At 41.4% G+C, this 12,987-nt stretch overlaps 1 protein-coding gene across 1 annotated transcript in view; it reads right to left on the bottom strand.

The window, feature by feature from the left end:
- LOC128850204 (ADP-ribosylation factor-like protein 15) overlaps positions 1 to 12,987 on the bottom strand; it is an 83,597-nt gene that overhangs the window by 68,428 nt on the left and 2,182 nt on the right. Inside the window, exon 3 of the mRNA XM_054053189.1 lies at positions 8,804 to 8,863. Within this exon, the coding sequence (XP_053909164.1) occupies positions 8,804 to 8,863 (60 nt within the window). The remainder of the gene's footprint in view (positions 1 to 8,803; positions 8,864 to 12,987) is intronic.

Genomic DNA, 12,987 nt, shown 5'->3' with positions numbered 1-12,987 from the left:
GACACACACAGATGACACAGAAGTTTCCTGCGAGTGTAGTGTCAGTCACCCTTCGATGGCTATTTTGCATTGCTACTACTTATTGCTAAGCAGCAATACAGATGCTAAGCAAAAACCTTCCTTAAGGTTCAAAAGTTCCAGGACTTTTGCTTCCTAGGGTTTAAGCCAAGAAATCACAACCTGCTTTCTCCAACTTTTCAGGCACTGTACTCCTGCAATCATACACAAAGGATGGCAGCAGGGAATTGGCAGGGTTTTTTCCCTCAAGGAAGAACATTTTGAGATTGCTAGATCAGATATATTCACTGCAGCAATTCAACAACACCGAAAAAACAGCATAAAAGAAACAACTCAAAAAACGCTGAGGAATATTTATTCTCCCCCTTTATCTTCACTACATACATAAACCAGAAATATGGAAAATTATTTCTACTTTTCTTATCAAATTGAAGCTTATGGAAATCACCTCTGTCATCTCTTGCCTGCCTTCCAGGCTTCCCCAGTGAGATTAATCTGGAAGTCAAGCCTTCAGTATTTTCCCTATCAGGTAACTTAGGTGCTGTCTCCAACTTTGAACCTCCATCTATTCAGATATTTAAAACTTAAAATAATATTTAGGTTGCAAGCACTTAGAAATTTTTAAAACACCATATTTACACTTGCCTGCAAAAAGTCAGTTTGATCTATTTCAGCATGTGTATTATACTACCATTTTAAAATAAAACATGCAGTTTGAAAGAAAAATCTCTTGTTCTAGTCAGGACCATGAACTTAATTAAAAGCTCATAAAAGTTCATAAAAAATTTTACAGATTATTTTAAAAGGAAGATAAGAAAATATGTGCCCTGCAATATACTCTAAAATTTATTTAAGTCTAAAGCTTTAATAGTTTGCAGTAGATGGCACACCACACTAAACTGGACTTTATGTATGACAGTCATTCTCAAAATCATCTCCTCCCCCCCCTTTTTTTTTTTAATTTTTAAAGGCACAAACACACAGTAAGTCCTCTGGGGCAAGCAAAGTGAATGGTTTGCAACAAGAAAATCACCTACCAGTTTCCTTTCTACCTATTACCCTATCTCTGCCCTCTCTCCACATCCGCTAATGGACTCTATAACTACTGGGATCTCAGAAGCAGAGGCACAACTACCCAAGCTGACAGCTGGGTAGTTCCTTCCTCTGAGCTGCAGTCACACCTTTGGTAACAGTGCAGGTAATCTCAAATAAAGCTCAAGACACTCTTTATGCATCTATCTCTATGGCAGTTAAGACTAGTAGACATACCACAGCTGTGTTAATTCTGTCTGTCTAAGCCCTTCTGCTGACTGGCTCACAGAGTTTGAATCCACTTTAGCCTTTGAAAGGGTCAAAGTCATTTCTGGCTAGAATAAAAAAATAAAAACTTTTTTTCAGGGGTGGAGGGAATGGCGTGTGTTCATAAAACGTAGGAATCTTTTCTGATACTAAACTAGCCTGCTGTACCCTTTGATTCAACCTGCAGAAAATGGAGCAAATGGAGAAAATGGATAGAGAATTTTTAGCAAACCAAAGTTTCTGCTTTTCTCTCCACAAAGCATCCCTTCAACAAATAAAGCAGTCCTCCACCTCACAAAAAATGTAACTAGGAAATTTTGTGTTTTGTTTATCCTATTGTACATAGCTTTGATAGGTGTTGCTTACATGGCTCCTACTTGTTTTGAATAAGATAAGCAATGGGTTGTCTCTTCACGCCATAAAAAGTCAATTGTAGAAAAATAATGTTTTCAAAGAACAGTGGAAAGATGGCTACCACTCAATCCCTATCTGAGCTTCCACAGGACTCAAGTTATGACCCACAAGCAAGTGCAAATGGTCTCCCTTATCTACAAAATGAGGAAATTACGTGACAGAGCCAGGGCTTAGGCACCACTGGAAAAAGTAGGCTGAGTATGATTGATAGCAAACAGATCTAGCTTTAATGCTTTTAGAAGCTGAATATCTCTGAATTGTCCCTAAGTTCTCAGGGACTTCCTACAAGACTAGTAGCAACAACAATTCCCGTCCACGGATTATAAACACACAGGTCAATAGAGTGATCCCAACCTAGCTGAATAGCACAATAAAATCTTATCATAGTCTGAACACTGAAACCTGATCCATTCCCACAACCTGCAGAATTCTGTCCCCTTTGTCCATGCAGACCTTTTTGCTTTTACACTTTCAATTTATTTATTTATTTATTTATTTTCCTCACACAGTACACTTAACTCGCGTTCCAGGAGGAGGAGTGTTAACTCATACACAGCAATCTGTATCTCCCCAATTCCAAATTCACTTTCTGGTGCACCTTGACGTGCATGATTGTTGCTTTCTCAGGTAGCTGGACTGCTTCCAGCAGTCTCAGGATCCCTCTGCATGCTTGATGTTTTTGCCCTGGCATGTCTTTTATTGCTTAAGACATAGCTGCTTCCATCTGTGAACCAGCTTTCCGCGTCTTCCATGGGACTGTCTTTCAGGTTGGAACAGTTCAAGTATGTGGCCTTGATGGTCTCTAAGTAGTCCTGGTGCACTGGTTCTCCTGTATTTCCACTGAGAAAAGAAGCTGGGTTGATGATGTTAGTAACCACAATTCCCACATTATCATGTTCCAACATTATAGCTTGGTATTTTAGGAACCTTTGTGGAGAAAGCCAGTGCCCACCTTTTGCTTCCAGACACTAACACAGTCATTTTCTGGCCCAGGGTAGATCTTTGTGCCTCCTGGATGTTTAGCAGGATGGCCGAAACCGCTCGTAAACAACCAGGCCCTAGGGTAATCCCTTGCTTCTCATAAGAGAAAAGGAAAAAAGGCTTACTCACATCTGCAAGTCCTAAGGCCGGGGCTGACATCAGGACTTCCTTCAGCTTTTCTAAGGCTTGCGTAGCCTCTTTGCTCCATTGAAGGTATTTCTGTTTGGCGGTGGTTAGTGCATACAGAGGTTTAACAATCAGTCCATAGTTATAGATCTATAGCCGACACCACCCGGTCATCCCCAAGAAAGCTCTTAACTCTTCCACTGTTTATGGTCTCGGAGATTGGTATATTGCCTCTTTTCAGGCCTGTCCCAAAGTTCTTCATCCAGCACTGATTTCATAGCCCAAATAGATCACCTCACGTTGCATTAGTTGGGCTTTTTTTTTAGATAGCCGGTATCCCAGGAGCCCCAAGAAGTTTAACAGACTCATGATCCAGGTCATGCAAGTGTTGTCTTGGTGGCAATCAGGGTATCACCTACATACTGCAGCAGTCTCCCTTCCTCAGGTGGCGCTTCCAGGCCTCAAGATCCTTTGCAAGTTGATTACCAAATATCCAGGTGAGTTGAGTTCTGCACTCTCTTTCAGGGTTTTCCCATTGAAATGCAAATATTTTTAGTTCAGGTATTAATACAGTTAACAGGGTATATGGATTTGCCACCACCAGGTAAAGGTCTTTTGGTTATTTTATTTACAGCCCATAAGTCCCGGGCACATCGGTGGCCCATATCTCGGGGTATACCTGGTTCATGATTTCTTCTCTGATTTTTCCTTCTGTGGGAACACTGACTAAGGATAAACCCATTATTTGTATATACTGCTGGTCATTTACCTCCTGAGTAATCTCTCCCTTTTCAAATTTGATTATTGCACCCAATTGTTCTAATAAATCTCTCCCCTAAAGTGCCTTTGGGGAGTTGGGCATATACAAGAATCTGTGGATGCCCCATTGTATTCCCTGTTTATATCTTAGAAGTTCACAAAATAATGCCTTTTCACTTTGGCCAGTTGCCCCTTTTTCCACGATGTAGTCATTTCCTAGGGACATCAAAGCTTGGTTCAAAACTGAATATGTTGCCTCTGTGTCAACTAAAATTCTACTTTCTTCTCCTCTTTCCCTGGCTTCATTATAACTAGTGGATCCGCTAGGGTGGATTCCCCAGGTCCCCGTCAGTCTTCCTTCACATGAGTCACTATTCCTCTTTTAGTCTGGTCCAAAACCAAAAAAAACCCTAGTTGTAGTATTCCTACCCTTGACCCAGGATCCAGCGGTGTGTTGCAGCACATTATATCCCTCAGTCGATTTAGGAATTCAGGTGGTGATTTAGAGGGACCTTGTTTACTTGTTTGGGAATGGCCCTTTTCATTCCCTTCCAGATTCACTCCTGATATACCTGTAATTTTTCTACATGTTTAGATCTGTCTGGATCCCACATTGGGTCTTGGATGGGAAATAATCTTTCCAAATCCCCTACAGTTTTAAAATCAGTTTTGTTTTGTTTTGTTATTTCTTCTTGGTCTTCCCAGAGAGGTGCCTGCAAAACTGTCAAAGCAGACCTTTTCCTGACACAGGAAGATTCTGGGCTATCCAGGGGGTTAGGGGTCCTGTCCGAGCCTGTGTCCTATTCCTGTGATCAAGGGGGAGTCTTAAGCAAATCAGGTAAATCTTTTTCTGGCGTCTGGTGAATTTTATTTATTCTTGTGCACCTTTGTCCTATGCTGCATGCCAAGCAACACCGCCTCAGTTTACCTTTAAATTCTTTGTTATTTTCCCGCTCAAGGGTGAGTACCATAGGGTCCTGTGGCAGTACAATCCCACAGTCCCTTTGCCACTCCAGAGGGTTTCGGAGGGTGAAAAACACTTCATTCCACTTTCCCTCTCTCTTTAAAAAACAACATCAGTTGCAAAATGGTACTGCAATACTCTTCTTACTCACTGAGCCCCCAGCTCCCCCCGCCAATTCCTTCCAGTGCATTCTAATGGGCTTGCCCGAGGAAATTCTGCTCAGTTTTGCCCCCATTATACTACCTTCCACATCTATCTTTCTCTAACTTCCACACAAACTGTTTAAACACTTACAAATGGCTTGTCCCTAAGTTCTCAGGGACTTCCTACAAGACTAGTAGCAACAACAATTCCCGCCCACGGATTATAAACACTCAGGTCAATAGAGTGATCCCAACCTAGCTGAATAGCACAATAAAATCTTATCATAGTCTGAACACTGAAGCCTGATCCATTCCCACAACCTGCAGAATTCTGTCCCCCTTGTCCATGCAGACCTTTTTGCTTTTACACTTTCAATTTATTTATTTATCTATCTATCTATCTATCTATTTATTTATTTATTTTCCTCACACAGTACACTTAACTCGCGTTCCAGGAGGGGGAGTGTTAACTTATGAGTTAACACAATGAGTGTTAACTTATGAGTTCACAGCAATGAAACTGCTTAACAGATAAGGCTAAATTGCATTCCAGGAAAGGGGGGGGGAAGGGAGGGGCACTCTGAGCTGCTTCTCCCATTTTTCTCCTTTTTTTTCCTTCTTCTATGCTAGGTATTTTAAAATTTCACCCTTTGCAACCTTCCATTCCAAAGGTCCAAGGTAAATATGCCTATCTTCTGGCTCAATGGATGTTTGGAATTGAAAGTTTTCATAGGTGCTTTCCTGGGATTAACCAAGACAGACAGGATTTCTAAACAATTTGCAAGTCTTTCAACATTTTGAGCACTTAGTCTGTCTCTGGCCCCCCTGTCTATGCAGGAATAACGTCCCCCGATAAGTTATCCCTCTCAGTTCCGCTGGTACTCTATTATACATCAAACAATTCACAGAGTACACTTATGACACAAAACACACAACATATAACAGTGATCTCTCGCTTCGTTCATCTCCATCTGCTTCCTTCACAGGAGAGCAGAACCGGGGATCATAACTCTGCACTCGCTTCATGCTCAATTGCACGTCTCATGGTACCATGCACTCACATACAAGCACTCCACAACATATGAGAAGTTTAAAATGAGCTCTTAGCGACGTTAGAATATGCACGATACCGGGACGGAAATCTTACAGTGCAAATATATGATGCTAGCTACCATACAGAGTGCTCCAGCTATCCCAGCGAGGAGTGCCCAAGTTACCATACCATACTACACCACACCATACCATACCACACCATACCATACTCGTGAATTCACTACTTTCCCAAGGATGGGCAATATCACTCCCTCACCACGCGAAAGGGGGGATTTATAACCCAAAATGGGTTATAAAGCAGGTATGTTTATTTCCAGCGCTGGGGTGCAAGGGGGTTCTCCTCCTAGCTTGCACACCGTATAACTTAACAAACAGCTACTTATAGTTTAAAGACATGCATAGGTATAAGCACCTACTACATATTCATAACTTTTTCCCGCTTCGTATTATAAATAGTTCTAGAAGGTTCTTTCCAGTCTTGCGACTGCATAGTGCCTCCTGGTGGTCATGGGCCGGGGTCTTAGGGATGAAGTGGGAAGTCTTCCTAAGGATGAATTTTTTTTCTCCTCGAACTGTGCACAGGCACAGTCCCTTCTGGTTGTTTTCAAACTCCTGAAGCAAATGCAGCCAACTTTCTGCATTCCAATGCCCGCTTATCAGTAAGCTTCTGCTAACTATCTCTCTCTTGTTATCAACTTCCAAGGTCTCCAAGGCCGTCTCTGACAAGCAGTGCCAAGTTCCAGTGAACATTCCCAACCCCCCCTGTCTGCTTTCGCTCATCAAGGATGTTGTGGGAGACCATATGAAAGGCTTTACATAAGTCCAGATAGATCACATCCATTGGTTTTCCCGTGTCCACTGATGTGGTTACCCCATCAGAGAAAGCGACTGCGTTGGTTAGGCAAGATTTGCCCTTGGTGAAGCCCTGCTGGCTGTCTTGGATCACCTCCCAGTACTCCATGTGCTTTAGCATAGCTTCTAGGAGGATCTGTTCCATGATCTTCCCAGGCACAGAGGTGAGGCTGACAGTTTGGTAGTTCCTAGGGTCATCTTTTCTACCCTTTCTAAAAAAGGGGACAATGCTGCCCTTATTCCAGTCACTAGGGACTTCCCCTGACTGCCAGGACTTTTCAAATATCATGGAGAGTAGCTTGGCCACCACATCAGGCAATTCCTTCAGGACTCGGATGCATTTACTTGTAGGATCAGTTTTCTGATGACTAACTAGATAAAATTTTAGCTGCTCTGCCAAGCTATGTTGCTAGAAGGGTCTTCAGTACTCCTCTCCTTCTCCACAGAAGAGGATGGTTTTCCCATAACTATTCAAATATTGAATTTAATTTAATATTATTTAAACATCATTTCCTCCCACGTTTTTTTCACAAGGCAGATAACTACCTGACAACTGCTGCCATCTTCTCCAAGAGTTCATATTTTCCATTCAATTAGGATTGCACAACATTGCAACTTCCCCTCCTTTCTTCATTTGCTCTTTGCTTCCAAATTACAGCAAAATGCATATGCTTTGTTTAACCAACTCTATTTAAAATTATTTTTTCTCAAGCTCTCATCTAGACAATTAATTTAGCTGGCCTAAGACCGTGAATTTATTACTTTGGTAATGAAGCTTAAGGAGGAACAGCAGTTGGGAGGACAGTTCTCATCTCTCTTTTCCTGGCATGCTCAAATGATTGGAAACTCAAGCATCCCCGATATTTATCACTCCACTCTTACTAAATAATTCTGTCTTAAATTTCAAAGATGACTGCATAACATTTTGATTCTCTATGCTTGTGAGAAAGGCCTTTAGAGGGATTACAAAATGTAACGCAAACATATGACAATATATTTTAGTACATAAAACAGAGAAGGTTACAAAACCCTATAATATGTTGTTAGTATTTTTACTGGCATCTCACCAGTAGTATAAGTCTGCATTTACAAATAGACTTATCCTAAGAAAGCAACCCTGTAAATTATTAGTTGGCCTCTAAAATGGGCCTATAATCCTGATTTAGGCCTGAATAAGTATCCACATCACAACTGACAGCATGACTTCACATTCTGTTTTGACAGCATTGCAACAGCAAATGACTGAATAAACACATTGAATACATGGTGGTTTTGGGCTGGAAAGATGCTTGTTAGAACCAGCTAACAAGCTAACAAGCAGCTTCCTATTGCCTTTGCACGGTCATTATCTATCTTGAGGTTAAACCACAGCAACCAAAACTTCTATCAGCAAAACGCTGTTAAAAACTTCTGAACAAGAAATGTTGTCATCTGCCTTATTTTTCCAGTCTTTCCCCATTTTCCTGTATGTTCATCATACATGATTTCATCCTTAGTTTCCACCAGCGATTGCTGCACCATAACAAGAAATCAAGTCTGTAATTTCTCTCTGTACCATTACTCAATTAAGTTGCATAACATAGAGAGATATTTCAAGTTATCCTGTTAAGAGTACATTCTGCAAGAATGTTGACTAGGGCATGGCACACCTTTACATTAAACTAAATTACATGCATTATTTTATAGACTAAATTTTTGGAAGAAGATGTGGGGTTATTTTGTTTCTCAGGGAGCAGAGATTCTTGGTATATCAAAACAGAAACATAGAGAACAGGAAGTTCAACTTGATCAGTAAATAAAAAAGAGATCCTTTTCAATTAATTCAAGCAGGCCTTGAATTAATTGAAACACAAGGAATACACTTCCCTGAGCTGCCACATGTGCCATACTAAAATTATAGTCCAGTTTGTATTTCTATATGACTTAACCTTTGCAATCTGAGAAATGACATTAAAGAGATGCACTAGATAATTATCAGTCTTCTGCTCCTCCTGCTTTTTACTTTTTGTTCTTTCTAGTCGGCTTTTGTTCAATTTTTCTCAACTTCACCTGCTGTGGTGAAACACAAGTTTTATGTTCCAGCCGCACTGGAAATTTTCTAATTTATCATTTTTAAATTTAAAACAACTAACAGTTTGGTATGATAAGATTTAGACACTGGATGTTTTTATAATGAAATGAATAAATTATATACCTCCAAGTTCTTTTATATTCAAGACTGCATTCTGGAATGGCACCACTTTTATGCTAAAACCTAAAAAGAGAAATTAAGAGTATTAGTAAGTTATTTTTTAAAGAGGCCATTTGAAATCAACTGCATACATTCACAAAAGAATATTTTTTTCACCAAGAAGTAGGATTTTGCATGGGAAATTCTGTTACAATACAATGTTTAAAAATATCGATTATAAGATGGGGAAAATAAATTAGTATTAACAATGAAATTTCCAAAGATACTATTATATAACTGACATATATTAAATTCAACACAAAACTTCCATCCAACCCATCTACCATTTGGTAAGGAGTTAGTACCGAATATACCTTTATAAAATGACCTTTGAATATATCTGGAACTAAAGTTTAGATTTCAAATTACAAGTAAATATGAAGTAATGCTTCCGCGATTTTTAAAAGACGTGGAAGAAAACATGTAATTCAAATAACTGTTATCTTACATTCAAACTTCACAGGTTTTGGTTAAACCTAGAGGAGTAAACCTCTGCATAAATGTTATTAACAGAAAGATGCGTTTACAGACCTGAGTGGTATGTATTAAAGTGGTTACAAGCATACTAGAAGCATCTATGAATCCTCTATTAGCCTATTCATAGAACCACAGAATCATAAAATGGTTTGAGTTGTAAGGGACCTTAAAGATCATCTAATTCCAATCCGCCTGCCATGGCGGATCACAATCCTTTATGAATAGTTCCTCTCCAGCTTTCTTGTAGGCCCGTTTCAGGTACTGGAAAGTCGCTAAAAGGTCTCCTCGGAGCCTTCTCTTCTCCAGGCTGAACAACCCCAACTCTCACAGCCAGTCCTCATAGCAGAGGTGCTCAAGCCCTCTCATCATCCTCGTACCCCTCCTTTGGACTGGTTCCAATGGCTCCATATCCTTCTTATGTTGGGGATTTCAGAAGTGGACACAATACTCCAGATGAGGTCTCACAACCGCAGAATCACCTCCCTCGACCTGCTGGCCACACTTCTTTTGATGCAGCCCAGGATACAGTTGGCCTTCGGGGCTGCAAGCGCACATTGCTGAATCATGTCCAGCTTCTCATTGACTAGCACCCCCAAGTCCTTTTCCACAGGGCTGCTCTCAATCATGTCATCTGCCAGTCTGCACTGAAACCGTGGATTGCCCCAACCCAGGTGTAGGACCTTGCACTTGGCCTTGTTGAACCTCATGAGGTTCTCATAGGTCCACTTCTCCAGTCTGTCCAGGTCCCTCTGGATGGCATCCCGTACTTCCTGTGTGGCAACTACACCACTCTGCTTGGTGTCATCGGCAAACTTGCTGAGGGTACACTCAATCTCGCTGTCAGTATCACTGATGAAGATATTGAACAGCACTGGTCCCAGTACGGACCCCTGAGGGACACACGCTTGTCACAGAGATCTCCATTTGGACATCGCACCGTTGACCACAACTCTCTGAATACAACCATCAAACCAGTTTCTTATCCACCGTACCATCCACCCATCAAATCCATGTCTCTCCAATTTAGAGAGAAGGATGTTGTGGGGGACCATATCAAAGGCTTTACCGAAGTCCAGATAGATCACATCCATTGCTTTTCACGTGTCCACTACTATAGTTACCCCATCAGAGAAAGACACTGCCTTGGTCAGGCAAGATTTGGCCTTGGTGAAGCCATGCTGGCTGTCTTCAATCAACTTGCAGTACTCCATGTGCATACTCCATGTGCATAGCTTCTAGGAGGATTTGTTCCACGATCTTCCCAGGCACAGAGGTGAGTCTGGCAGGTCAGTAGTTCCCAGGGTAACCAGGTCCCATAGACTTATATACGTTCAGGTTCCTCAGGTGGTAAGGAACCTGATCTTCCCCTACAGTGGGAGGGGCTTTACCCCCCTGCTCCCCTTCGAGCAGGTCTCGACTCGGCCATGCTGGTCTCTTCCCTGCCTGATTTCCTACATATGCTTAGGGACATGGTTTAGGGAGTGTTAGGAATGGTTGGACTCGATGATCCAATGGGTCCTTTCCAACCTTGTGATTCTGTGATTCTGTGATTCTGTGATATGGGAACTGAGCTCTCCTGTTCTTCATGGAAAGCATCCTTAAAGATCTGCCAGCTCTGCTCTGCTCCCTTGCCCCTGGGGACCATATCCCAGGGGGTCCTACTGACTGTCGCCTTGAAAGCTGGAAGTTTGCATTCCTAAAATTTAGGTTCCTGACTATACTCCTCACCTGTCCCATATCCTTCAGGACTTTGAAGTCCACAAGTGCGTGATCACTGTAGCCCAGGCTGCCTCCGATCTTGATGTCACTGATGAGCTCACTTGCGTTGGTAACCATCAGGTCCAGTATTGCATCCCCTCAGGTAGGGGTGTCTATTACCTGAATTAAGAAGTTCTCTTCAATGCACTCTAGGAGTCTCCTGGATTGCCTAGAGCTCGTCATGCTACTTTTCCAGCATACATCAGGGTGACTGAAGTCCTCCAGTAGGACGTGAGCGTGAAGCCTCCTGTAGCTGGAGGAAGAAGGCTTCATTGGTTGTCTCCCCTCGATCAGGTGGCCTGTAGTACAAACCAACCACAAGGCTCCCTTTGTTGGTTGTGTTTTATAAATCTGTTGCCTTTGTTCAGCCTAACTGCTACAGTAACTGTTTTTATTTCTAAAATATGCTTTTATAAGGTGTTGAAGGAATTTCTTAACTTTCCCTGAACATATCTTTTGCTTCTTTAAACCAATGAAGACTTTCTGTAGTACAAACCAACCACAAGGTTCCCTTGCTGCCTCCATCTTTTATTCTGACCCACAAGCTTTTAACCTGTTCATGGCTACTCTTCAAAGACAGCTCTTCACACTCTGACCATTTCCTGATACAGAGGGCAATGCCTCCACCCCTCCTTCCTGGTCTGTCCCTTCTGAACAGCCTGTAGCCATGTAGCCTGTAGCCATTTTGGCAATATGTATAATAATTTATCATCTATAGATAAAGAACCCTATAAATGTTCTGCAGTCAGTGAGCTATCTTTTTATGAACACATTCTCTTCGGATGAACTGGTATTTGCAATAGTGCGTCACTGATGTGTGTTCAGTTTTTCTGCTCCAGTCATCCTCAATGAGAGACCCTGTGTAGTCATGTAGACCAACTAAGTTAGAGTTGTAAGGACTGTTTCCTTACTCAATGTAGTGATTTGCTTTTTGTTAAGATGGAAATAAAAATCAGTTAAATTAGCAATGAGCTCCAATTCAGGTGTGGAGGCTCAGGTTTGTATTGCTGAAGGGTCAGGAGCTGGTACTTTGTAAAGAAAGAATCTATGAGAGAGGAGTGGTTGCACAAATGTGTTTACCTTTCCTTGCTACAGCAGATATATTCCTCTGATATGAATGCAGCAAATATTGGGGAAAAAGATATTTATATGTATTGGGGTGGGGGGACCTACCTTCGACATTAGGGGCCTTGAACAGCCTTGTCTAGTGGGAGGTGTCCCTGCCCATGGCAGGGTGGTTGGAACTGGATGATCTTTAAGGTCCCTTCCAACCCAAACTATTCTGTGATATAGCCATCATCAGCCTGTAGCCATCGATAGCCACACTTCAGTCATGGGATTTATCCCACCACTTTTCAGTAACGGCAATGAGGTCATAGCTTTCTAGCAGCATGGTAGCTTCCAGCTCCTCATGTTTGTTGCTCAAGCTATGTATCTTCCCAATGTCACTGGAGCTTTTTGTAAATTGATTCTCTGATCTCAGTCCACCCTTACTACATAAACAAGTCTCTTTGCTCATCTAAAAGAAAGGATTATCAACAGAAATAAACATTTCCATTACCTTTAATCTTTTGGTAGCATATACCACAAGGCAGTACTGACCGAGTAGGAGAAGAAATAAATTGCAATGGAAGTTTCAGAGTATCATTTGTCTCATTTTATTTTATATCACATTCTCCTTTTTGGTCTAACAAGACTGCTTAAAAACCGAAAAAGAAGAAACAAATCTTTTAAGTTCTGTCTACAGTAAACTTTGAATGTCTATTTCCAAAGATTCTACTTACACCACAATGTATGTTCTGACTTTCAAAATATCCCAAATTGTATGTTTTCACAGATATTCCCCAGTGTATGACCAAATACTGAAAAAGTAAGTAGTGGTAGTTTCAAAGCAATTGATTAGGTACTTTCAA

The sequence above is a fragment of the Cuculus canorus genome, chromosome W (genome assembly GCF_017976375.1).
Source record: "Cuculus canorus isolate bCucCan1 chromosome W, bCucCan1.pri, whole genome shotgun sequence".
In the NCBI taxonomy this organism is placed as follows: domain Eukaryota; kingdom Metazoa; phylum Chordata; class Aves; order Cuculiformes; family Cuculidae; genus Cuculus; species Cuculus canorus.
Note: the sequence above shows the minus strand (reverse complement) of the source record. Positions and strands in the feature narration are given on the sequence as shown.